The following is a 27,420-nucleotide window of genomic DNA, read 5'->3' on the forward strand; positions in this document are numbered from 1 at the left end:
TAACCTGGCACCCATGTTCTAGGAAGGTCCCATACCAGGCTCACTTGCCTACAGACCCAGAGACTTTAGGATGTTCTCTTGTTGTTTTCCCAGGTACCGGGGCTCTGGATGCCAGAAACCCCAGTGCGCAGGATTACTCAGATGTTGGAGAGGTTTCCTTAACCCACGCTGGCGATGCCTCAGGATGTTTTCCAGGAGGTCACATAAGGTAACACAGAGCAGCCTAGAGCAGGCCAGGTCAGGTCAGGTCACAGCTCGGAGCCTTCCCTGGGCACCCCCATCCCCTCATGTTCAGTTTCGGGGAAAGGGGGACATGGGGGCCGGTCCTCCCCGGGACCGGAGCAGGTTCGATGGCAGTGGACCACCTGGTGGACCCATCATGGCCATGCACATGTCATGCTGGGAAGGAGGGAAAAGGGATCTCTGAGGTGCCTCTAACCTGTAACAGGTTGAATCCAAGGCCCTCAAGCCACCTTGCTTCTCCTCCGTGGGGGAGGTGAGTGCACACTGTGGTGTCATATCTGGAATGAATTCATATGGGCCTGAGGACAAGCGAAAGCAAGCAGACACGGCTTTGAGGACACCTGCCTGCCTGCCTGCCTGCCTGCAGCCTGCTGGGCACTGTCTTGACAGAGCCACATGCCAGAGATGGAGGAGAAGCTGAATGAGAGCCCCTGCTCTACTTCCCTGAAGGAAAGGAGGAAGCCCCATGCCATCAGCACGAAGCCGCGCTGGCTCAGGGTGAGTGCAGGTACCAGGGAAACCCAACACCCAGGGCCCAGAAAACACACTGCTGCTCCCCTGGTAGCTCTCACAGACTCCTGGTCCCAGATGAACCTGGAACCCCATCTGCTCCCCAAACATGCCCTCAGGGCCCAGCCCCTGCAACGGTTAGACACAACGTCCCTCTCCACTTATTTGGAGGAAGATCAGAAAAGAGGTGTGAGACCATTTCACGTCCCATTCTGTCTAGAATATATTGCCATTGTTGTACACGTTTCCCCGACGAACGTTCCCAGGTGTCCCGGTTCGCCCGACCATCCTTCCACACCTTCTCCACGTCTGACACACGTTCGTGAGGAGCAGGGAGATTTTTACCTAAAGGACATGGGGCTCATTGCATTATGCCTAATGCTCTGCACTTTGGTGGCCAAGCAACAGGCTCCTGGGGCCCCTCCAGATCAGGAGCAAGGGCCTTACCACCTAGACAACATTCTGGAAATGTGACCACTCACCTCACCCATTCAACCCTTCACAAATGTGGGATTGTGACAGGATTCCCTTCTCTTGCCATGTCACAGTGCTGCACTGAACATCCTACATGTCCTATTATCCTGATCCAACCTCTGCCAGGTACTGTCCCTCTCTTCGGATCCCCAGAATGGACTGTGCTGTTAGAAATCACAGGGACAATGGGGCGCCTGGGTGGCGCAGTCGGTTGAGCGTCCGACTTCAGCCAGGTCACAATCTTGCAGTCCGTGAGTTTGAGCCCCGCGTCAGGCTCTGGGCTGATGGCTCAGAGCCTGGAGTCTGTTTCCGATTCTGTGTCTCCCTCTCTCTCTGCCCCTCCCTCGTTCATGCTCTGTCTCTCTCTGTCCCAAAAATAAATACACGTTGAAAAAAAAATTTTTTTAAAAAATTGAAAAAAAAAAGAAATCACAGGGACAAGGCTGTTCATGTGGGGAGGTGCCGTGCATACTCATTTAACAATCTGACCTGAGATTCTTTTTCCTTGATGGTTTTTTTCAAAAAATATATATGAAATTTATTGCCAAATTGGTTTCCATACAACACCCAGTGTTCATCCCCACACGTGCCCTCCTCAGTACCCATCACCCACGCTCCCCTCCCTCCCACCCCCCATCAGCTCTCAGTTTGTTCTCAGTTTTTAGGAGTCTCTTATGCTTTGGCTCTCTCCCACTCTAAGCTCTTTTTTTTTCTTCCCCCCCTCCACGTGTTCCTGTTAAGTTTCTCAGGATCCACAAAAGAGTGGACACATATGGTATCTGTCTTTCCATGTATGGCTTATTTCACTTAGCATAACACTCTCCAGTTCCATCCACATTGCTACAAAAGGCCATATTTCATTCTTTCTCATTGCCACGTAGTACTCCATTGTGTATATAAGCCACAATTTCTTTATCCACTTCTCAGTTGATGGACATTTAGGCTCTTTCCATAATTTGGCTATTGTTGAGAGTGCTGCTATAAACATTGGGGCACAAGTGCCCCTCTGCATCAGCACTCCTGTATCCCTTGGGTAAATTCCTAGCAGTGCTACTGCTGGGTCATAGGGTAGGTCTGTTTTTAATTGTTTGGAACCTCCACACTGTTTTCCAGAGCGGCTGCAGCAGTTTGCATTCCCACCAACAGTGCAAGAGGGTTCCCGTTTCTCCACATCCTCTCCGGCATCTATAGTCTCCTGATTTGCTCATTTTGGCCACTCTGACTGGCGTGACGTGATAGCTGAGTGTGGTTTTGATTTGTATTTCCCTGATGGGGAGCGACGTTGAGCATCTTTTCATGTGCCTGTTGGCCATCCGGATGTCTGCTTTAGAGAAGTGTCTATTCATGTTTTCTGCCCACTTCTTCAGTGGATTGTTTGTTCTTCAGGTGTGGAGTTTGGTGAGCTCTTTAGACATTTTGGATACTAGCCCTTTGTCCGTAATGTCATTTGCAAATATCTTTTCCCAATCCATTGGTTGCCTTTGAGTTTTGTTGGTTGTTTCCTTTGCTGTGCAGAAGCTTTTTATCTTCATGAGGTCCCAATAGTTCATTCTTGCTTTTAATTCCCTCGCCTGTGGGGATGTCTGATCGAAGATCCTAACGTGTTCAGCCATTTCCCACCTCAAATTCTCGTGTGAATGCCAACATCCTTCTTTGGACTCTGGGCACCCAGGTCTCACTCTTGCCACAAGTCACGGACGGCTTGGGGGTTTGGTCTGCATTCTGGACCCCAAGCCTCCTGATGTCCATGGTGCTGTGTCTGACTCTGTGTCCCTCCTGTGTTCTACCTCAGGGTATGAACATCTCACCCATGCCCGACAATGAGAACCGTGAGGAAGGGACCACCGAAGGAGGCTGGATGCTACTGGAACAGCGAGTGGAGCACCTGGTACCTGCTTTCCTGGGTGGAGACCCCTCCTACCTCTTCACATTCTTGAGCACGTACAGAGCTTTTGCTACCACCCAGCAGGTCCTGGAAATACTGTTTATGAGGTGAGCACCCTGCCCTTCACAGCCCAGTGTGATTCAGCCCCTGAAAGCTCTGAGTCTCAGGAAAGTCACCAAACGTCCTGGCCTCTCACTTTGTTCCTCCGATCCGGGTGGAAACACTCCAGGTCCTCAGTGGGGGCACTGCAGGGAAAGTCACCCTGGCCTGTGGAAAGCTCTGCTGGCAGGGCTGCGTCTCTGCTGGGTCATCTTTGTCCTCTTGCCCATGATCAACTTTCTGCCTCATCCCTCACTGTCGCCAGGTGTTGACTTGGGCTGTTTTCCCATTGGAAAAGGAGACTGGAGGCTCTATCTGTGTGTCTGAGTCCTGGCTCAAACCAGTCAACGATGCCCAGGATGAGCAGGACGCCCAGACCCACACCAATATGTGTGATGGAGCTGACTGGGGCCCTATCATTCTTCAAACACGCACGAAGCCCCACTAGGTGCAGGCACTTCTGTAGGAGCTGACTGGGATCCAATGCGCAGAGCGGACAGTACCCTCCCCTCCAGAGCTCCATTCTAGTCAGCAGTCAGGGACTCTGGATAGGACAAGACGTAGCATCCACAGGACAGCTCATATGATGTCCTTCTGGCCTCCTCCAGATACGGATGCTTCCATTCGGAGGCTGAGGAGGATGGCGGACCCCGGGAGCAGGAGAAACTGTGAGTAGGCTGAGCTCAGGCTGGAGGGCAGTGCTTCCTTCTCCAAGAGGGCAGTGCTGAGACTGTGCGTGGGAGGGGCTGCAGGACCCAGCATCCCACACGTCTGAGAGTCCTGTGAGAGGGCAAAGTTCTGAGGGCTTTCTCTTGGAAACAAGGAAAGGGGTTCTGTCCTGTCTGGTCGACGATGGGCTGTGGGCACAGGGAGGCAGCAGAGGGCGCCAGAGGACCGCGTCAGCCCCTTACAGAGTCCAACCCCATCCCTTCCCACTCACAGCCTTGCCTGGACCCCCATCAGGGGACCCAGAATAACGGTTTTGGGGAGCATCACGCTCACCACCTTGGGGAACAATCACGGTGCGTGCTTAGCCAGGGTACAGGAGACACAGTGAGGGCTCAAGGAGCACATATCACCCACACGATGGGAGAACGGTGTCAGCGGGAGGACACCCACATGTGCACTGAGTGCATGAGGCAGCACAGAGGCACAGGTCGTCACGTTGAGGGCATCAGGAGGGTCCCAGCAAGCCCAGGTAAGAGACAGAGTCCTCTTGTCCCGTATGTGCGCAGATTTTCGTGGAGCGCTAGGGTATGCAGTGAAGGCACTGACTCACCCCGACACCACCCCTCCACTCACGCACGGACTTGAATTCCAGTGGGAGGTAGGCAGCGGGACACAGCGAAGAGTCTGGCTGGCTTCCCCAAGAAGGACAGAGACGACCACATCATTGGCTAAGGGGTTCCCGTCAAACAGAATCTTGACGGTCCCTCTTCAGTGACCAGGTCGCTCGTAGGCGGGACTGCCAAATCACAGGTGGACCACGTACAGAACCACCCTCTGGACGTCCAGGAGCAGGAGGCATAGAGGCCAGGTCCCACAGGCCTGTCCTGAGACATCAGTGGGGGGAACACCCCATGGTGATTGTTCTGGCTACTTTTGTATCCCCAGGGCCATCTCCTCCATCCTGGGCACCTGGATGGATCACTACCCCGAGGAATTTTTCCGCCCTCCAGACTTCACCAGCTTGAAGCTGCTGCGGGCGTACGTAAGGGTCCACATGCCGGGCTCCGAGCTGCAGCGCCGCGCCCGCCTTCTCTACTCATGGCGGAAACACCGTGAGCCCAATGAGCCCGAGTCTCTGGGCGAGGAGGACTCTGGGTGGGAGATGTGGGCGTGTGGAGGGGACGGGATATGCCACAGAGAACGTGTTTCCTGAGACTGTAGGTGGGCCAGGCGTAGGGACTAGTCTCAGATCACTGTTCCATTAGCCTGCCGTCTGGGAGATTTCCTCCTGCTGGGTTCTTTGACTCAGATGACAATGTCTGCGGGAGAGGTTTCCTGCCATGGAATGGCAATCACGGTGATGACACTTTCTATTCTTGAAGCTTTGGCAGCAGCTCTAGAGCCCCGTCCAGACGTGCCTCGGGAGCGAGCCCCCGCTATCTCTGTGGTGCCCACTGCAGCCTCGCAGCCCAGGCTGCCGGAAGCCACCAGTTCTCCTGGAGCTCAGCGCGTACGAGAATCGGAGACCCTCACTGCAGCGACCCCACCAGGGCATGAGGTACTCCCAGCTCTGGCTGACAGTCAGGAGCTCGAAGAGCCACCTGCCCCTTTGGTGGCCCCAGAGCATGAGCAGCCCCCAGCCCCAGCCGGTGGGGTCACGGAAGGGCTGGAGCAACCACCTGCTGCAGCTGAGCAACCAGCCTCAGCTCCCCAACAGCGGCTCATGTCGGCTGCAGCCCCACAGGATGAATTGCCTCACCTTGTCATTGTGTTCTTTGTCATTTTAGTAGTGGGTATAGAGGTATTTAGTGTCCTTACATACTATTGGTTTATACTCAAAACATAAATTAAGTTTCAAAAAATTTACTCTGATCCTTTGAAATTACAACTTCAAGTGTCAGTACGTACATTCGCAGGATTTTACACCCGTGACCACTATGTACTCCTAGAACATTTCCATCACAGAGACACGTGGACTACTAGTCACCCACGGCTCATTCCCTCACCCCAGTCTCTGCAACCAGCGATCTCGGTTTCTGCTGCTTCAGCTCCTCTGGGATTTCCACGTGTGTGCAAACACACAACATGGCCTGTTGTGTCTGGCTACATGACAGGGGACTGATTAATAATTGCTTAAATATTCAATGGCACTAATATTTTTTTATGACAGAGGAATAGTCCTCAAAGAACAAAGATTAGGTGAAGCCCCCACTTGAAATGTCTTCATTATCTGGCATGGGGACCCTCTGAGGTCTGACACAAGAGCAGAAGCCAGAAGAGAAATGTCTGGACCAGAGCGAATACCTTTAAAATCTTTCCTTTTCCTCGACTGGCCATGGTGATATTAGTCTAACGTGCATATTATGAAAATACCCAAATGAAACCTTCAATATGCCATCGACACTAATCTATTAGGCAATAAAGTATAAAGTTCTGGAAGGTTTCCTACAGGTGGCACGTATTCAGTAAAATGAAGATTTAAATAATGAGGACAGGCACCAAGGTGGCTCAATGGGCGAGTTTCCGACTCGAATTTGGCTCCGGTCACGATCTCATGGTTCTTGAGATCAAGTCCCAAGTTAGGCTCTGCAATGCCAGCTTGAAGTCATCCCTGGTCAGGATTCCCCTTCTTGCTCTTTCCAAAAAAATAAATAGGAAACAACAAATACATACGGCAAAAAAAATGTATATTCTTTGAAGAACTAATGACCCCCAAGACATGGTGTCATCTTCACACTCCTTTGGCTTTGAGTGCAGCAGGTGACTGTGTTTGTGTTCACGAGTAGTGTGACAGGTTGGGCATCCATCCAGGACTATGGTCTTTACTATGGGATGTCGCCACAGTGGACAGGCACAGTCCTGTCCCCTTCTGCATTCTCAGGGGCCACACATCATCCTCTACTCTGCGTCTCCAGAAGCTGAATGACTGGGCCAATTCCAATATTTTCTCTCTCATCACTGTACAGAAGGGCACATGTGTACCGAACCTCTCCCTTTCTGTAGGAATGGACCATCGACGGAGGCTGGATGCTACTGGAACAGCGAGTGGAGCACCTGGTACCTGCTTTCCTGGGTGGAGACCCCTCCTACCTCTTCACATTCTTGAGCACGTACAGAGCTTTTGCTACCACCCAGCAGGTCCTGGAAATACTGTTTATGAGGTGAGCACCCTGCCCTTCACAGCCCAGTGTGATTCAGCCCCTGAAAGCTCTGAGTCTCAGGAAAGTCACCAAACGTCCTGGCCTCTCACTTTGTTCCTCCGATCCGGGTGGAAACACTCCAGGTCCTCAGTGGGGGCACTGCAGGGAAAGTCACCCTGGCCTGTGGAAAGCTCTGCTGGCAGGGCTGCGTCTCTGCTGGGTCATCTTTGTCCTCTTGCCCATGATCAACTTTCTGCCTCATCCCTCACTGTCGCCAGGTGTTGACTTGGGCTGTTTTCCCATTGGAAAAGGAGATTGGAGGCTCTATCTGTGTGTCTGAGTCCTGGCTCAAACCAGTCAACGATGCCCAGGATGAGCAGGACGCCCAGACCCACACCAATATGTGTGATGGAGCTGACTCGGGCCCAATCATTCTTCAAACACGCACGAAGCCCCACTAGGTGCAGGCACTTCTGTAGGAGCTGACGGTACCCTCCCCTCCAGAGCTCCATTCTAGTCAGCAGTCAGGGACTCTGGATAGGACAAGACGTAGCATCCACAGGACAGCTCATATGATGTCCTTCTGGCCTCCTCCAGATACGGATGCTTCCATTCGGAGGCTGAGGAGGATGGCGGACCCCGGGAGCAGGAGAAACTGTGAGTAGGCTGAGCTCAGGCTGGAGGGCAGTGCTTCCTTCTCCAAGAGGGCAGTGCTGAGACTGTGCGTGGGAGGGGCTGCAGGACCCAGCATCCCACACGTCTGAGAGTCCTGTGAGAGGGCAAAGTTCTGAGGGCTTTCTCTTGGAAACAAGGAAAGGGGTTCTGTCCTGTCTGGTCGACGATGGGCTGTGGGCACAGGGAGGCAGCAGAGGGCGCCAGAGGACCGCGTCAGCCCCTTACAGAGTCCAACCCCATCCCTTCCCACTCACAGCCTTGCCTGGACCCCCATCAGGGGACCCAGAATAACGGTTTTGGGGAGCATCACGCTCACCACCTTGGGGAACAATCACGGTGCGTGCTTAGCCAGGGTACAGGAGACACAGTGAGGGCTCAAGGAGCACATATCACCCACACGATGGGAGAACGGTGTCAGCGGGAGGACACCCACATGTGCACTGAGTGCATGAGGCAGCACAGAGGCACAGGTCGTCACGTTGAGGGCATCAGGAGGGTCCCAGCAAGCCCAGGTAAGAGACAGAGTCCTCTTGTCCCGTATGTGCGCAGATTTTCGTGGAGCGCTAGGGTATGCAGTGAAGGCACTGACTCACCCCGACACCACCCCTCCACTCACGCACGGACTTGAATTCCAGTGGGAGGTAGGCAGCGGGACACAGCGAAGAGTCTGGCTGGCTTCCCCAAGAAGGACAGAGACGACCACATCATTGGCTAAGGGGTTCCCGTCAAACAGAATCTTGACGGTCCCTCTTCAGTGACCAGGTCGCTCGTAGGCGGGACTGCCAAATCACAGGTGGACCACGTACAGAACCACCCTCTGGACGTCCAGGAGCAGGAGGCATAGAGGCCAGGTCCCACAGGCCTGTCCTGAGACATCAGTGGGGGGAACACCCCATGGTGATTGTTCTGGCTACTTTTGTATCCCCAGGGCCATCTCCTCCATCCTGGGCACCTGGATGGATCACTACCCCGAGGAATTTTTCCGCCCTCCAGACTTCACCAGCTTGAAGCTGCTGCGGGCGTACGTAAGGGTCCACATGCCGGGCTCCGAGCTGCAGCGCCGCGCCCGCCTTCTCTACTCATGGCGGAAACACTGTGAGCCCAATGAGCCCGAGTCTCTGGGCGAGGAGGACTCTGGGTGGGAGATGTGGGCGTGTGGAGGGGACGGGGTATGCCACAGAGAACGTGTTTCCTGAGACTGTAGGTGGGCCAGGCGTAGGGACTAGTCTCAGATCACTGTTCCATTAGCCTGCCGTCTGGGAGATTTCCTCCTGCTGGGTTCTTTGACTCAGATGACAATGTCTGCGGGAGAGGTTTCCTGCCATGGAATGGCAATCACGGTGATGACACTTTCTATTCTTGAAGCTTTGGCAGCAGCTCTAGAGCCCCGTCCAGACGTGCCTCGGGAGCGAGCCCCCGCTATCTCTGTGGTGCCCACTGCAGCCTCGCAGCCCAGGCTGCCGGAAGCCACCAGTTCTCCTGGAGCTCAGCGCGTACGAGAATCGGAGACCCTCACTGCAGCGACCCCACCAGGGCAGGAGGTACTCCCAGCTCTGGCTGACAGTCAGGAGCTCGAAGAGCCACCTGCCCCTTTGGTGGCCCCAGAGCATGAGCAGCCCCCAGCCCCAGCCGGTGGGGTCACGGAAGGGCTGGAGCAACCACCTGCTGCAGCTGAGCAACCAGCCTCAGCTCCCCAACAGCGGCTCATGTCGGCTGCAGCCCCACAGGATGAATTGCCTCACCTTGTCATTGTGTTCTTTGTCATTTTAGTAGTGGGTATAGAGGTATTTAGTGTCCTTACATACTATTGGTTTATACTCAAAACATAAATTAAGTTTCAAAAAATTTACTCTGATCCTTTGAAATTACAACTTCAAGTGTCAGTACGTACATTCGCAGGATTTTACACCCGTGACCACTATGTACTCCTAGAACATTTCCATCACAGAGACACGTGGACTACTAGTCACCCACGGCTCATTCCCTCACCCCAGTCTCTGCAACCAGCGATCTCGGTTTCTGCTGCTTCAGCTCCTCTGGGATTTCCACGTGTGTGCAAACACACAACATGGCCTGTTGTGTCTGGCTACATGACAGGGGACTGATTAATAATTGCTTAAATATTCAATGGCACTAATATTTTTTTATGACAGAGGAATAGTCCTCAAAGAACAAAGATTAGGTGAAGCCCCCACTTGAAATGTCTTCATTATCTGGCATGGGGACCCTCTGAGGTCTGACACAAGAGCAGAAGCCAGAAGAGAAATGTCTGGACCAGAGCGAATACCTTTAAAATCTTTCCTTTTCCTCGACTGGCCATGGTGGTATTGGTCTAACGTGCATATTATGAAAATACCCAAATGAAACCTTCAATATGCCATCGACACTAATCTATTAGGCAATAAAGTATAAAGTTCTGGAAGGTTTCCTACAGGTGGCACGTATTCAGTAAAATGAAGATTTAAATAATGAGGACAGGCACCAAGGTGGCTCAATGGGCGAGTTTCCGACTCGAATTTGGCTCCGGTCACGATCTCATGGTTCTTGAGATCAAGTCCCAAGTTAGGCTCTGCAATGCCAGCTTGAAGTCATCCCTGGTCAGGATTCCCCTTCTTGCTCTTTCCAAAAAAATAAATAGGAAACAACAAATACATACGGCAAAAAAATGTATATTCTTTGAAGAACTAATGACCCCCAAGACATGGTGTCATCTTCACACTCCTTTGGCTTTGAGTGCAGCAGGTGACTGTGTTTGTGTTCACGAGTAGTGTGACAGGTTGGGCATCCATCCAGGACTATGGTCTTTACTATGGGATGTCGCCACAGTGGACAGGCACAGTCCTGTCCCCTTCTGCATTCTCAGGGGCCACACATCATCCTCTACTCTGCGTCTCCAGAAGCTGAATGACTGGGCCAATTCCAATATTTTCTCTCTCATCACTGTACAGAAGGGCACATGTGTACCGAACCTCTCCCTTTCTGTAGGAATGGACCATCGACGGAGGCTGGATGCTACTGGAACAGCGAGTGGAGCACCTGGTACCTGCTTTCCTGGGTGGAGACCCCTCCTACCTCTTCACATTCTTGAGCACGTACAGAGCTTTTGCTACCTCCCAGCAGGTCCTGGAAATACTGTTTATGAGGTGAGCACCCTGCCCTTCACAGCCCAGTGTGATTCAGCCCCTGAAAGCTCTGAGTCTCAGGAAAGTCACCAAACGTCCTGGCCTCTCACTTTGTTCCTCCGATCCGGGTGGAAACACTCCAGGTCCTCAGTGGGGGCACTGCAGGGAAAGTCACCCTGGCCTGTGGAAAGCTCTGCTGGCAGGGCTGCGTCTCTGCTGGGTCATCTTTGTCCTCTTGCCCATGATCAACTTTCTGCCTCATCCCTCACTGTCGCCAGGTGTTGACTTGGGCTGTTTTCCCATTGGAAAAGGAGATTGGAGGCTCTATCTGTGTGTCTGAGTCCTGGCTCAAACCAGTCAACGATGCCCAGGATGAGCAGGACGCCCAGACCCACACCAATATGTGTGATGGAGCTGACTCGGGCCCAATCATTCTTCAAACACGCACGAAGCCCCACTAGGTGCAGGCACTTCTGTAGGAGCTGACGGTACCCTCCCCTCCAGAGCTCCATTCTAGTCAGCAGTCAGGGACTCTGGATAGGACAAGACGTAGCATCCACAGGACAGCTCATATGATGTCCTTCTGGCCTCCTCCAGATACGGATGCTTCCATTCGGAGGCTGAGGAGGATGGCGGACCCCGGGAGCAGGAGAAACTGTGAGTAGGCTGAGCTCAGGCTGGAGGGCAGTGCTTCCTTCTCCAAGAGGGCAGTGCTGAGACTGTGCGTGGGAGGGGCTGCAGGACCCAGCATCCCACACGTCTGAGAGTCCTGTGAGAGGGCAAAGTTCTGAGGGCTTTCTCTTGGAAACAAGGAAAGGGGTTCTGTCCTGTCTGGTCGACGATGGGCTGTGGGCACAGGGAGGCAGCAGAGGGCGCCAGAGGACCGCGTCAGCCCCTTACAGAGTCCAACCCCATCCCTTCCCACTCACAGCCTTGCCTGGACCCCCATCAGGGGACCCAGAATAACGGTTTTGGGGAGCATCACGCTCACCACCTTGGGGAACAATCACGGTGCGTGCTTAGCCAGGGTACAGGAGACACAGTGAGGGCTCAAGGAGCACATATCACCCACACGATGGGAGAACGGTGTCAGCGGGAGGACACCCACATGTGCACTGAGTGCATGAGGCAGCACAGAGGCACAGGTCGTCACGTTGAGGGCATCAGGAGGGTCCCAGCAAGCCCAGGTAAGAGACAGAGTCCTCTTGTCCCGTATGTGCGCAGATTTTCGTGGAGCGCTAGGGTATGCAGTGAAGGCACTGACTCACCCCGACACCACCCCTCCACTCACGCACGGACTTGAATTCCAGCGGGAGGTAGGCAGCGGGACACAGCGAAGAGTCTGGCTGGCTTCCCCAAGAAGGACAGAGACGACCACATCATTGGCTAAGGGGTTCCCGTCAAACAGAATCTTGACGGTCCCTCTTCAGTGACCAGGTCGCTCGTAGGCGGGACTGCCAAATCACAGGTGGACCACGTACAGAACCACCCTCTGGACGTCCAGGAGCAGGAGGCATAGAGGCCAGGTCCCACAGGCCTGTCCCGAGACATCAGTGGGGGGAACACCCCATGGTGATTGTTCTGGCTACTTTTGTATCCCCAGGGCCATCTCCTCCATCCTGGGCACCTGGATGGATCACTACCCCGAGGAATTTTTCCGCCCTCCAGACTTCACCAGCTTGAAGCTGCTGCGGGCGTACGTAAGGGTCCACATGCCGGGCTCCGAGCTGCAGCGCCGCGCCCGCCTTCTCTACTCATGGCGGAAACACCGTGAGCCCAATGAGCCCGAGTCTCTGGGCGAGGAGGACTCTGGGTGGGAGATGTGGGCGTGTGGAGGGGACGGGGTATGCCACAGAGAACGTGTTTCCTGAGACTGTAGGTGGGCCAGGCGTAGGGACTAGTCTCAGATCACTGTTCCATTAGCCTGCCGTCTGGGAGATTTCCTCCTGCTGGGTTCTGTGACTCAGATGACAATGTCTGCGGGAGAGGTTTCCTGCCATGGAATGGCAATCACGGTGATGACACTTTCTATTCTTGAAGCTTTGGCAGCAGCTCTAGAGCCCCGTCCAGACGTGCCTCGGGAGCGAGCCCCCGCTATCTCTGTGGTGCCCACTGCAGCCTCGCAGCCCAGGCTGCCGGAAGCCACCAGTTCTCCTGGAGCTCAGCGCGTACGAGAATCGGAGACCCTCACTGCAGCGACCCCACCAGGGCAGGAGGTACTCCCAGCTCTGGCTGACAGTCAGGAGCTCGAAGAGCCACCTGCCCCTTTGGTGGCCCCAGAGCATGAGCAGCCCCCAGCCCCAGCCGGTGGGGTCACGGAAGGGCTGGAGCAGCCACCTGCTGCAGCTGAGCAACCAGCCTCAGCTCCCCAACAGCGGCTCATGTCGGCTGCAGCCCCACAGGATGAATTCCCTCACCTTGACATTGCGTTCTTTGTCATGTTAGGATTGGGCATAGATATATTTAGTGTACTTATGTACTATTGGCTTACACTTAACACATAAATTAAGTTTCAAAAAATTTACTCTGATCCTTTGAAATTACAACTTCAAGTGTCAGTACGTACATTCGCAGGATTTTACACCCGTGACCACTATGTACTCCTAGAACATTTCCATCACAGAGACACGTGGACTACTAGTCACCCACGGCTCATTCCCTCACCCCAGTCTCTGCAACCAGCGATCTCGGTATCTGGTGCTCTAGCTCCTCTGGGATTTCCATGTGTGTGCAAACACACAACATGGCCTGTTGTGTCTGGCTACATGACAGGAGACTGATTAATAATTACTTAAATATTCAATGGCACTAATATTTTTTATGACAGAGGAATAGTCCTCAAAGAACAAAGATTAGGTGAAGCCCCCACTTGAAATGTCTTCATTATCTGGCATGGGGACCCTCTGAGGTCTGACACAAGAGCAGAAGCCAGAAGAGAAATGTCTGGACCAGAGCGAATACCTTTAAAATCTTTCCTTTTCCTCGACTGGCCATGGTGGTATTGGTCTAACGTGCATATTATGAAAATACCCAAATGAAACCTTCAATATGCCATCGACACTAATCTATTAGGCAATAAAGTATAAAGTTCTGGAAGGTTTCCTACAGGTGGCACGTATTCAGTAAAATGAAGATTTAAATAATGAGGACAGGCACCAAGGTGGCTCAATGGGCGAGTTTCCGACTCGAATTTGGCTCCGGTCACGATCTCATGGTTCTTGAGATCAAGTCCCAAGTTAGGCTCTGCAATGCCAGCTTGAAGTCATCCCTGGTCAGGATTCCCCTTCTTGCTCTTTCCAAAAAAATAAATAGGAAACAACAAATACATACGGCAAAAAAATGTATATTCTTTGAAGAACTAATGACCCCCAAGACATGGTGTCATCTTCACACTCCTTTGGCTTTGAGTGCAGCAGGTGACTGTGTTTGTGTTCACGAGTAGTGTGACAGGTTGGGCATCCATCCAGGACTATGGTCTTTACTATGGGATGTCGCCACAGTGGACAGGCACAGTCCTGTCCCCTTCTGCATTCTCAGGGGCCACACATCATCCTCTACTCTGCGTCTCCAGAAGCTGAATGACTGGGCCAATTCCAATATTTTCTCTCTCATCACTGTACAGAAGGGCACATGTGTACCGAACCTCTCCCTTTCTGTAGGAATGGACCATCGACGGAGGCTGGATGCTACTGGAACAGCGAGTGGAGCACCTGGTACCTGCTTTCCTGGGTGGAGACCCCTCCTACCTCTTCACATTCTTGAGCACGTACAGAGCTTTTGCTACCTCCCAGCAGGTCCTGGAAATACTGTTTATGAGGTGAGCACCCTGCCCTTCACAGCCCAGTGTGATTCAGCCCCTGAAAGCTCTGAGTCTCAGGAAAGTCACCAAACGTCCTGGCCTCTCACTTTGTTCCTCCGATCCGGGTGGAAACACTCCAGGTCCTCAGTGGGGGCACTGCAGGGAAAGTCACCCTGGCCTGTGGAAAGCTCTGCTGGCAGGGCTGCGTCTCTGCTGGGTCATCTTTGTCCTCTTGCCCATGATCAACTTTCTGCCTCATCCCTCACTGTCGCCAGGTGTTGACTTGGGCTGTTTTCCCATTGGAAAAGGAGATTGGAGGCTCTATCTGTGTGTCTGAGTCCTGGCTCAAACCAGTCAACGATGCCCAGGATGAGCAGGACGCCCAGACCCACACCAATATGTGTGATGGAGCTGACTCGGGCCCAATCATTCTTCAAACACGCACGAAGCCCCACTAGGTGCAGGCACTTCTGTAGGAGCTGACGGTACCCTCCCCTCCAGAGCTCCATTCTAGTCAGCAGTCAGGGACTCTGGATAGGACAAGACGTAGCATCCACAGGACAGCTCATATGATGTCCTTCTGGCCTCCTCCAGATACGGATGCTTCCATTCGGAGGCTGAGGAGGATGGCGGACCCCGGGAGCAGGAGAAACTGTGAGTAGGCTGAGCTCAGGCTGGAGGGCAGTGCTTCCTTCTCCAAGAGGGCAGTGCTGAGACTGTGCGTGGGAGGGGCTGCAGGACCCAGCATCCCACACGTCTGAGAGTCCTGTGAGAGGGCAAAGTTCTGAGGGCTTTCTCTTGGAAACAAGGAAAGGGGTTCTGTCCTGTCTGGTCGACGATGGGCTGTGGGCACAGGGAGGCAGCAGAGGGCGCCAGAGGACCGCGTCAGCCCCTTACAGAGTCCAACCCCATCCCTTCCCACTCACAGCCTTGCCTGGACCCCCATCAGGGGACCCAGAATAACGGTTTTGGGGAGCATCACGCTCACCACCTTGGGGAACAATCACGGTGCGTGCTTAGCCAGGGTACAGGAGACACAGTGAGGGCTCAAGGAGCACATATCACCCACACGATGGGAGAACGGTGTCAGCGGGAGGACACCCACATGTGCACTGAGTGCATGAGGCAGCACAGAGGCACAGGTCGTCACGTTGAGGGCATCAGGAGGGTCCCAGCAAGCCCAGGTAAGAGACAGAGTCCTCTTGTCCCGTATGTGCGCAGATTTTCGTGGAGCGCTAGGGTATGCAGTGAAGGCACTGACTCACCCCGACACCACCCCTCCACTCACGCACGGACTTGAATTCCAGCGGGAGGTAGGCAGCGGGACACAGCGAAGAGTCTGGCTGGCTTCCCCAAGAAGGACAGAGACGACCACATCATTGGCTAAGGGGTTCCCGTCAAACAGAATCTTGACGGTCCCTCTTCAGTGACCAGGTCGCTCGTAGGCGGGACTGCCAAATCACAGGTGGACCACGTACAGAACCACCCTCTGGACGTCCAGGAGCAGGAGGCATAGAGGCCAGGTCCCACAGGCCTGTCCCGAGACATCAGTGGGGGGAACACCCCATGGTGATTGTTCTGGCTACTTTTGTATCCCCAGGGCCATCTCCTCCATCCTGGGCACCTGGATGGATCACTACCCCGAGGAATTTTTCCGCCCTCCAGACTTCACCAGCTTGAAGCTGCTGCGGGCGTACGTAAGGGTCCACATGCCGGGCTCCGAGCTGCAGCGCCGCGCCCGCCTTCTCTACTCATGGCGGAAACACCGTGAGCCCAATGAGCCCGAGTCTCTGGGCGAGGAGGACTCTGGGTGGGAGATGTGGGCGTGTGGAGGGGACGGGGTATGCCACAGAGAACGTGTTTCCTGAGACTGTAGGTGGGCCAGGCGTAGGGACTAGTCTCAGATCACTGTTCCATTAGCCTGCCGTCTGGGAGATTTCCTCCTGCTGGGTTCTGTGACTCAGATGACAATGTCTGCGGGAGAGGTTTCCTGCCATGGAATGGCAATCACGGTGATGACACTTTCTATTCTTGAAGCTTTGGCAGCAGCTCTAGAGCCCCGTCCAGACGTGCCTCGGGAGCGAGCCCCCGCTATCTCTGTGGTGCCCACTGCAGCCTCGCAGCCCAGGCTGCCGGAAGCCACCAGTTCTCCTGGAGCTCAGCGCGTACGAGAATCGGAGACCCTCACTGCAGCGACCCCACCAGGGCAGGAGGTACTCCCAGCTCTGGCTGACAGTCAGGAGCTCGAAGAGCCACCTGCCCCTTTGGTGGCCCCAGAGCATGAGCAGCCCCCAGCCCCAGCCGGTGGGGTCACGGAAGGGCTGGAGCAGCCACCTGCTGCAGCTGAGCAACCAGCCTCAGCTCCCCAACAGCGGCTCATGTCGGCTGCAGCCCCACAGGATGAATTCCCTCACCTTGACATTGCGTTCTTTGTCATGTTAGGATTGGGCATAGATATATTTAGTGTACTTATGTACTATTGGCTTACACTTAACACATAAATTAAGTTTCAAAAAATTTACTCTGATCCTTTGAAATTACAACTTCAAGTGTCAGTACGTACATTCGCAGGATTTTACACCCGTGACCACTATGTACTCCTAGAACATTTCCATCACAGAGACACGTGGACTACTAGTCACCCACGGCTCATTCCCTCACCCCAGTCTCTGCAACCAGCGATCTCGGTATCTGGTGCTCTAGCTCCTCTGGGATTTCCATGTGTGTGCAAACACACAACATGGCCTGTTGTGTCTGGCTACATGACAGGAGACTGATTAATAATTACTTAAATATTCAATGGCACTAATATTTTTTATGACAGAGGAATAGTCCTCAAAGAACAAAGATTAGGTGAAGCCCCCACTTGAAATGTCTTCATTATCTGGCATGGGGACCCTCTGAGGTCTGACACAAGAGCAGAAGCCAGAAGAGAAATGTCTGGACCAGAGCGAATACCTTTAAAATCTTTCCTTTTCCTCGACTGGCCATGGTGGTATTGGTCTAACGTGCATATTATGAAAATACCCAAATGAAACCTTCAATATGCCATCGACACTAATCTATTAGGCAATAAAGTATAAAGTTCTGGAAGGTTTCCTACAGGTGGCACGTATTCAGTAAAATGAAGATTTAAATAATGAGGACAGGCACCAAGGTGGCTCAATGGGCGAGTTTCCGACTCGAATTTGGCTCCGGTCACGATCTCATGGTTCTTGAGATCAAGTCCCAAGTTAGGCTCTGCAATGCCAGCTTGAAGTCATCCCTGGTCAGGATTCCCCTTCTTGCTCTTTCCAAAAAAATAAATAGGAAACAACAAATACATACGGCAAAAAAATGTATATTCTTTGAAGAACTAATGACCCCCAAGACATGGTGTCATCTTCACACTCCTTTGGCTTTGAGTGCAGCAGGTGACTGTGTTTGTGTTCACGAGTAGTGTGACAGGTTGGGCATCCATCCAGGACTATGGTCTTTACTATGGGATGTCGCCACAGTGGACAGGCACAGTCCTGTCCCCTTCTGCATTCTCAGGGGCCACACATCATCCTCTACTCTGCATCTCCAGAAGCTGAATGACTGGGCCAATTCCAATATTTTCTCTCTCATCACTGTACAGAAGGGCACATGTGTACCGAACCTCTCCCTTTCTGTAGGAATGGACCATCGACGGAGGCTGGATGCTACTGGAACAGCGAGTGGAGCACCTGGTACCTGCTTTCCTGGGTGGAGACCCCTCCTACCTCTTCACATTCTTGAGCACGTACAGAGCTTTTGCTACCTCCCAGCAGGTCCTGGAAATACTGTTTATGAGGTGAGCACCCTGCCCTTCACAGCCCAGTGTGATTCAGCCCCTGAAAGCTCTGAGTCTCAGGAAAGTCACCAAACGTCCTGGCCTCTCACTTTGTTCCTCCGATCCGGGTGGAAACACTCCAGGTCCTCAGTGGGGGCACTGCAGGGAAAGTCACCCTGGCCTGTGGAAAGCTCTGCTGGCAGGGCTGCGTCTCTGCTGGGTCATCTTTGTCCTCTTGCCCATGATCAACTTTCTGCCTCATCCCTCACTGTCGCCAGGTGTTGACTTGGGCTGTTTTCCCATTGGAAAAGGAGATTGGAGGCTCTATCTGTGTGTCTGAGTCCTGGCTCAAACCAGTCAACGATGCCCAGGATGAGCAGGACGCCCAGACCCACACCAATATGTGTGATGGAGCTGACTCGGGCCCAATCATTCTTCAAACACGCACGAAGCCCCACTAGGTGCAGGCACTTCTGTAGGAGCTGACGGTACCCTCCCCTCCAGAGCTCCATTCTAGTCAGCAGTCAGGGACTCTGGATAGGACAAGACGTAGCATCCACAGGACAGCTCATATGATGTCCTTCTGGCCTCCTCCAGATACGGATGCTTCCATTCGGAGGCTGAGGAGGATGGCGGACCCCGGGAGCAGGAGAAACTGTGAGTAGGCTGAGCTCAGGCTGGAGGGCAGTGCTTCCTTCTCCAAGAGGGCAGTGCTGAGACTGTGCGTGGGAGGGGCTGCAGGACCCAGCATCCCACACGTCTGAGAGTCCTGTGAGAGGGCAAAGTTCTGAGGGCTTTCTCTTGGAAACAAGGAAAGGGGTTCTGTCCTGTCTGGTCGACGATGGGCTGTGGGCACAGGGAGGCAGCAGAGGGCGCCAGAGGACCGCGTCAGCCCCTTACAGAGTCCAACCCCATCCCTTCCCACTCACAGCCTTGCCTGGACCCCCATCAGGGGACCCAGAATAACGGTTTTGGGGAGCATCACGCTCACCACCTTGGGGAACAATCACGGTGCGTGCTTAGCCAGGGTACAGGAGACACAGTGAGGGCTCAAGGAGCACATATCACCCACACGATGGGAGAACGGTGTCAGCGGGAGGACACCCACATGTGCACTGAGTGCATGAGGCAGCACAGAGGCACAGGTCGTCACGTTGAGGGCATCAGGAGGGTCCCAGCAAGCCCAGGTAAGAGACAGAGTCCTCTTGTCCCGTATGTGCGCAGATTTTCGTGGAGCGCTAGGGTATGCAGTGAAGGCACTGACTCACCCCGACACCACCCCTCCACTCACGCACGGACTTGAATTCCAGCGGGAGGTAGGCAGCGGGACACAGCGAAGAGTCTGGCTGGCTTCCCCAAGAAGGACAGAGACGACCACATCATTGGCTAAGGGGTTCCCGTCAAACAGAATCTTGACGGTCCCTCTTCAGTGACCAGGTCGCTCGTAGGCGGGACTGCCAAATCACAGGTGGACCACGTACAGAACCACCCTCTGGACGTCCAGGAGCAGGAGGCATAGAGGCCAGGTCCCACAGGCCTGTCCCGAGACATCAGTGGGGGGAACACCCCATGGTGATTGTTCTGGCTACTTTTGTATCCCCAGGGCCATCTCCTCCATCCTGGGCACCTGGATGGATCACTACCCCGAGGAATTTTTCCGCCCTCCAGACTTCACCAGCTTGAAGCTGCTGCGGGCGTACGTAAGGGTCCACATGCCGGGCTCCGAGCTGCAGCGCCGCGCCCGCCTTCTCTACTCATGGCGGAAACACCGTGAGCCCAATGAGCCCGAGTCTCTGGGCGAGGAGGACTCTGGGTGGGAGATGTGGGCGTGTGGAGGGGACGGGGTATGCCACAGAGAACGTGTTTCCTGAGACTGTAGGTGGGCCAGGCGTAGGGACTAGTCTCAGATCACTGTTCCATTAGCCTGCCGTCTGGGAGATTTCCTCCTGCTGGGTTCTGTGACTCAGATGACAATGTCTGCGGGAGAGGTTTCCTGCCATGGAATGGCAATCACGGTGATGACACTTTCTATTCTTGAAGCTTTGGCAGCAGCTCTAGAGCCCCGTCCAGACGTGCCTCGGGAGCGAGCCCCCGCTATCTCTGTGGTGCCCACTGCAGCCTCGCAGCCCAGGCTGCCGGAAGCCACCAGTTCTCCTGGAGCTCAGCGCGTACGAGAATCGGAGACCCTCACTGCAGCGACCCCACCAGGGCAGGAGGTACTCCCAGCTCTGGCTGACAGTCAGGAGCTCGAAGAGCCACCTGCCCCTTTGGTGGCCCCAGAGCATGAGCAGCCCCCAGCCCCAGCCGGTGGGGTCACGGAAGGGCTGGAGCAGCCACCTGCTGCAGCTGAGCAACCAGCCTCAGCTCCCCAACAGCGGCTCATGTCGGCTGCAGCCCCACAGGATGAATTGCCTCACCTTGTCATTGTGTTCTTTGTCATTTTAGTAGTGGGTATAGAGGTATTTAGTGTCCTTACATACTATTGGTTTATACTCAAAACATAAATTAAGTTTCAAAAAATTTACTCTGATCCTTTGAAATTACAACTTCAAGTGTCAGTACGTACATTCGCAGGATTTTACACCCGTGACCACTATGTACTCCTAGAACATTTCCATCACAGAGACACGTGGACTACTAGTCACCCACGGCTCATTCCCTCACCCCAGTCTCTGCAACCAGCGATCTCGGTATCTGGTGCTCTAGCTCCTCTGGGATTTCCACGTGTGTGCAAACACACAACATGGCCTGTTGTGTCTGGCTACATGACAGGGGACTGATTAATAATTGCTTAAATATTCAATGGCACTAATATTTTTTTATGACAGAGGAATAGTCCTCAAAGAACAAAGATTAGGTGAAGCCCCCACTTGAAATGTCTTCATTATCTGGCATGGGGACCCTCTGAGGTCTGACACAAGAGCAGAAGCCAGAAGAGAAATGTCTGGACCAGAGCGAATACCTTGAAAATCTTTCCTTTTCCTCGACTGGCCATGGTGATATTAGTCTAACGTGCATATTATGAAAATACCCAAATGAAACCTTCAATATGCCATCGACACTAATCTATTAGGCAATAAAGTATAAAGTTCTGGAAGGTTTCCTACAGGTGGCACGTATTCAGTAAAATGAAGATTTAAATAATGAGGACAGGCACCAAGGTGGCTCAATGGGCGAGTTTCCGACTCGAATTTGGCTCCGGTCACGATCTCATGGTTCTTGAGATCAAGTCCCAAGTTAGGCTCTGCAATGCCAGCTTGAAGTCATCCCTGGTCAGGATTCCCCTTCTTGCTCTTTCCAAAAAAATAAATAGGAAACAACAAATACATACGGCAAAAAAAATGTATATTCTTTGAAGAACTAATGACCCCCAAGACATGGTGTCATCTTCACACTCCTTTGGCTTTGAGTGCAGCAGGTGACTGTGTTTGTGTTCACGAGTAGTGTGACAGGTTGGGCATCCATCCAGGACTATGGTCTTTACTATGGGATGTCGCCACAGTGGACAGGCACAGTCCTGTCCCCTTCTGCATTCTCAGGGGCCACACATCATCCTCTACTCTGCGTCTCCAGAAGCTGAATGACTGGGCCAATTCCAATATTTTCTCTCTCATCACTGTACAGAAGGGCACATGTGTACCGAACCTCTCCCTTTCTGTAGGAATGGACCATCGACGGAGGCTGGATGCTACTGGAACAGCGAGTGGAGCACCTGGTACCTGCTTTCCTGGGTGGAGACCCCTCCTACCTCTTCACATTCTTGAGCACGTACAGAGCTTTTGCTACCACCCAGCAGGTCCTGGAAATACTGTTTATGAGGTGAGCACCCTGCCCTTCACAGCCCAGTGTGATTCAGCCCCTGAAAGCTCTGAGTCTCAGGAAAGTCACCAAACGTCCTGGCGTCTCACTTTGTTCCTCCGATCCGGGTGGAAACACTCCAGGTCCTCAGTGGGGGCACTGCAGGGAAAGTCACCCTGGCCTGTGGAAAGCTCTGCTGGCAGGGCTGCGTCTCTGCTGGGTCATCTTTGTCCTCTTGCCCATGATCAACTTTCTGCCTCATCCCTCACTGTCGCCAGGTGTTGACTTGGGCTGTTTTCCCATTGGAAAAGGAGATTGGAGGCTCTATCTGTGTGTCTGAGTCCTGGCTCAAACCAGTCAACGATGCCCAGGATGAGCAGGACGCCCAGACCCACACCAATATGTGTGATGGAGCTGACTCGGGCCCAATCATTCTTCAAACACGCACGAAGCCCCACTAGGTGCAGGCACTTCTGTAGGAGCTGACGGTACCCTCCCCTCCAGAGCTCCATTCTAGTCAGCAGTCAGGGACTCTGGATAGGACAAGACGTAGCATCCACAGGACAGCTCATATGATGTCCTTCTGGCCTCCTCCAGATACGGATGCTTCCATTCGGAGGCTGAGGAGGATGGCGGACCCCGGGAGCAGGAGAAACTGTGAGTAGGCTGAGCTCAGGCTGGAGGGCAGTGCTTCCTTCTCCAAGAGGGCAGTGCTGAGACTGTGCGTGGGAGGGGCTGCAGGACCCAGCATCCCACACGTCTGAGAGTCCTGTGAGAGGGCAAAGTTCTGAGGGCTTTCTCTTGGAAACAAGGAAAGGGGTTCTGTCCTGTCTGGTCGACGATGGGCTGTGGGCACAGGGAGGCAGCAGAGGGCGCCAGAGGACCGCGTCAGCCCCTTACAGAGTCCAACCCCATCCCTTCCCACTCACAGCCTTGCCTGGACCCCCATCAGGGGACCCAGAATAACGGTTTTGGGGAGCATCACGCTCACCACCTTGGGGAACAATCACGGTGCGTGCTTAGCCAGGGTACAGGAGACACAGTGAGGGCTCAAGGAGCACATATCACCCACACGATGGGAGAACGGTGTCAGCGGGAGGACACCCACATGTGCACTGAGTGCATGAGGCAGCACAGAGGCACAGGTCGTCACGTTGAGGGCATCAGGAGGGTCCCAGCAAGCCCAGGTAAGAGACAGAGTCCTCTTGTCCCGTATGTGCGCAGATTTTCGTGGAGCGCTAGGGTATGCAGTGAAGGCACTGACTCACCCCGACACCACCCCTCCACTCACGCACGGACTTGAATTCCAGCGGGAGGTAGGCAGCGGGACACAGCGAAGAGTCTGGCTGGCTTCCCCAAGAAGGACAGAGACGACCACATCATTGGCTAAGGGGTTCCCGTCAAACAGAATCTTGACGGTCCCTCTTCAGTGACCAGGTCGCTCGTAGGCGGGACTGCCAAATCACAGGTGGACCACGTACAGAACCACCCTCTGGACGTCCAGGAGCAGGAGGCATAGAGGCCAGGTCCCACAGGCCTGTCCCGAGACATCAGTGGGGGGAACACCCCATGGTGATTGTTCTGGCTACTTTTGTATCCCCAGGGCCATCTCCTCCATCCTGGGCACCTGGATGGATCACTACCCCGAGGAATTTTTCCGCCCTCCAGACTTCACCAGCTTGAAGCTGCTGCGGGCGTACGTAAGGGTCCACATGCCGGGCTCCGAGCTGCAGCGCCGCGCCCGCCTTCTCTACTCATGGCGGAAACACCGTGAGCCCAATGAGCCCGAGTCTCTGGGCGAGGAGGACTCTGGGTGGGAGATGTGGGCGTGTGGAGGGGACGGGGTATGCCACAGAGAACGTGTTTCCTGAGACTGTAGGTGGGCCAGGCGTAGGGACTAGTCTCAGATCACTGTTCCATTAGCCTGCCGTCTGGGAGATTTCCTCCTGCTGGGTTCTGTGACTCAGATGACAATGTCTGCGGGAGAGGTTTCCTGCCATGGAATGGCAATCACGGTGATGACACTTTCTATTCTTGAAGCTTTGGCAGCAGCTCTAGAGCCCCGTCCAGACGTGCCTCGGGAGCGAGCCCCCGCTATCTCTGTGGTGCCCACTGCAGCCTCGCAGCCCAGGCTGCCGGAAGCCACCAGTTCTCCTGGAGCTCAGCGCGTACGAGAATCGGAGACCCTCACTGCAGCGACCCCACCAGGGCAGGAGGTACTCCCAGCTCTGGCTGACAGTCAGGAGCTCGAAGAGCCACCTGCCCCTTTGGTGGCCCCAGAGCATGAGCAGCCCCCAGCCCCAGCCGGTGGGGTCACGGAAGGGCTGGAGCAGCCACCTGCTGCAGCTGAGCAACCAGCCTCAGCTCCCCAACAGCGGCTCATGTCGGCTGCAGCCCCACAGGATGAATTCCCTCACCTTGACATTGCGTTCTTTGTCATGTTAGGATTGGGCATAGATATATTTAGTGTACTTATGTACTATTGGCTTACACTTAACACATAAATTAAGTTTCAAAAAATTTACTCTGATCCTTTGAAATTACAACTTCAAGTGTCAGTACGTACATTCGCAGGATTTTACACCCGTGACCACTATGTACTCCTAGAACATTTCCATCACAGAGACACGTGGACTACTAGTCACCCACGGCTCATTCCCTCACCCCAGTCTCTGCAACCAGCGATCTCGGTATCTGGTGCTCTAGCTCCTCTGGGATTTCCATGTGTGTGCAAACACACAACATGGCCTGTTGTGTCTGGCTACATGACAGGAGACTGATTAATAATTGCTTAAATATTCAATGGCACTAATATTTTTTATGACAGAGGAATAGTCCTCAAAGAACAAAGATTAGGTGAAGCCCCCACTTGAAATGTCTTCATTATCTGGCATGGGGACCCTCTGAGGTCTGACACAAGAGCAGAAGCCAGAAGAGAAATGTCTGGACCAGAGCGAATACCTTTAAAATCTTTCATTTTCCTCGACTGGCCATGGTGGTATTGGTCTAACGTACATATTATGAAAATACCCAAATGAAACCTTCAATATGCCATTGACACTAATGTATTAGGCAATAAAGTATAAAGTTCTGGAAGGTTTCCTACAGGTGGCATGTATTCAGTAAAATGAAGATTTAAAGAATGAGGACAGGCACCAAGGTGTCTCAATGGGCGAGTTTCCGAGTGGAATTTGGCTCCGGTCACGATCTCATGATTCTTGAGATCAAGTCCCAAGTCAGGCTCTGCAATGACAGCTTGAAGCCATACCTGGTCAGGTTCCCCTTCTTGCTCTTTCCAAAAAAATAAATAGGAAACAACAAATACATACGGCAAAAAAATGTATATTCTTTGAAGAAGTAATGGCCCCCAAGACATGGTGTCATCTTCACACTCCTTTGGCTTTGAGTGCAGCAGGTGACTGTGTTTGTGTTCACGAGTAGTGTGACAAGTTGGGCATCCATCGAGGACTATGGTCTTGTACTATGGGATGTTGCCACAGTGGACAGGCACAGTCCTGTCCCCTTCTGCATTCTCAAGGGCCACACATCATCCTTTACTCTGCGTCTCCAGAAGCTGAATGACTGGGCCAATTGCAATATTTTGTCTCTCATCACTGTACACAGGGGCACATGTGTACCAAACTCTCCCTTTCTGTAGGCGTGTACACCAAGCACAACTTTGGGGACCTAATTTATAGGCATTTTTTCGGGGGCTGCCTCCAGCGTACAATATCTATAGACTCTTTATTCCGTGGGGGTCTTATGTGAAAATCAGGGACCCCTGGGACTAGGTGGATCCCTGAAGAATCAGGAGAACAAGCCAGCACTGTGGCCATCAGGGTACCTAGGAGTGACCCATGGGGCAGGAAAGAAACCACACTCCCTCATTCTGACCTCCTGCACAGCATCCCTGCCCCATGCCCTGGAACACACTCATTCAGGCCCCATCCCATGACAAACCCCAGCTGCCTGTGCACCTCCTGTTCCATAGCTCTGCTTCTCAGTAGAGCAGCCAGTCCCTGCTTCCAGCCAGGGGAGGCTGCAGGCTGGAGCACTGCTGTCTGCTTGCTGGCCCTCCTCCCAGGCTGGGTCGCTTACTCTCAGGAAAGTACCTCTAAGTGCAGATCAGATCAATGAGTTAAAGACCAGGACCTGAATGTCTTCGTCCTGACGACTGAGTGGCAACAGCAGCAAGAACCACTTGGACCTCGGCAAGCCAGAGAGTCCTTTACACAGCACATCAGGAGCTCAAGGAGACTGCAGGATGGAGACTCAGTCAAGGCTTTTGATAGCGAGTCAAGCCCCTCCACCCTTCAGGCTCCTCCAGCAGTGACGCCCGGCACCTGCCAGCCCCATCTTTGGGGAGCAGTGTCCCTGTCATGAGCAGCCACACAGCACCCTCTGGTGACCCACCACAAGGCACACAGGAATACTGCAGGGCTCCCTGATCTCCCAGCAAAGAAAGTGCCATTCCAACCGACACATCCTCAGACGATTCCAGGCAGATCAGACACAACTCTGTAAAATCCAATGTTTTTGAGGTGCCTTTCAGGAAGTCTATGAAAAACATAGGTCTCTTCCCAGATGAAGTATTCTGAGATGAATTCACTGAGTGGTGGAGTCAGGCACTGGGTTCCAGGACAAAAAAGGGAGACAAGGTGGCTACCTCCCAAGATGCACAGGGCGTGTTGTGGCAATGTGTTGGGAAGCATATATTTATGTCACAGCTCTCTGGGTCTGGTTTAAAGAAAAAGTATATCCAAACAAACCATGTTCATGGACTTGTTGGATTGTATCAACCACAAAACATTTCACAAAATTTGCACACTCTCACTCCATATATCTGCTTACTCTCATCTCAATTCGATCGCATCATCCTATGTTCCCAGGTACTTTTTCACTTACTAGGAGTGCATGATATGCTCTAGAGAGACGGCAGTGACTCGACAACATTACTGGTAGACCTAATAAATGAATTCAGGCATGTTAAGATATGTATGTGGTTGTACATAATGTGCTTCAATTCTATACACGAATAACAAAGTCTCAGAGAGAGAAATTAAGAAAATAATTTAAAATCACTCCAAGAGAAGAAAAAGCTTAAGAGGAAATTTAGCCTACAAACACCTGGGTGGCACAGTCAGTGAAGCATCTGACTTTGGCTAAGGTCGTGATCTCATGATGTTGTTTTGAGCCCTGTGTGGGGCTCTGTG

The 27,420-nt window shown here is 53.2% G+C and overlaps 2 protein-coding genes across 6 annotated transcripts; both read left to right on the forward strand.

The window, feature by feature from the left end:
- Positions 1 to 8,891, forward strand: LOC123383564. The gene is made up of 9 exons (XM_045051457.1): positions 1 to 208; positions 634 to 741; positions 3,020 to 3,219; positions 3,820 to 3,879; positions 4,826 to 4,992; positions 5,263 to 5,438; positions 6,884 to 7,041; positions 7,618 to 7,677; positions 8,624 to 8,891. The coding sequence occupies exons 1-9, from the start codon at positions 71 to 73 to the stop codon at positions 8,889 to 8,891; spliced, it is 1,335 nt and encodes a 444-aa protein (XP_044907392.1). The 5' UTR covers positions 1 to 70.
- LOC123383565 lies at positions 8,801 to 25,312 on the forward strand. Of its 5 annotated transcripts, XM_045051458.1 has the most exons (17): positions 8,801 to 9,236; positions 10,681 to 10,838; positions 11,415 to 11,474; positions 12,421 to 12,587; positions 12,858 to 13,033; positions 14,477 to 14,634; positions 15,211 to 15,270; positions 16,217 to 16,383; positions 16,654 to 16,829; positions 18,273 to 18,430; positions 19,007 to 19,066; positions 20,013 to 20,179; positions 20,450 to 20,625; positions 22,071 to 22,228; positions 22,805 to 22,864; positions 23,811 to 23,977; positions 24,248 to 25,312. In XM_045051458.1, the coding sequence occupies exons 1-17, from the start codon at positions 8,988 to 8,990 to the stop codon at positions 24,709 to 24,711; spliced, it is 2,781 nt and encodes a 926-aa protein (XP_044907393.1). In that variant the 5' UTR covers positions 8,801 to 8,987; the 3' UTR covers positions 24,712 to 25,312. The 5 variants fall into 5 exon arrangements, with proteins under 5 accessions (XP_044907393.1, XP_044907397.1, XP_044907395.1 ...); XM_045051462.1 differs by lacking the exon at positions 22,805 to 22,864; XM_045051460.1 differs by lacking the exon at positions 19,007 to 19,066.
- The last annotated feature ends 2,108 nt before the right edge of the window (positions 25,313 to 27,420 follow it).

The sequence above is a fragment of the Felis catus genome (genome assembly GCF_018350175.1).
Source record: "Felis catus isolate Fca126 chromosome A2 unlocalized genomic scaffold, F.catus_Fca126_mat1.0 chrA2_random_Un_scaffold_43, whole genome shotgun sequence".
Classification (NCBI taxonomy): Eukaryota; Metazoa; Chordata; class Mammalia; order Carnivora; family Felidae; genus Felis; species Felis catus.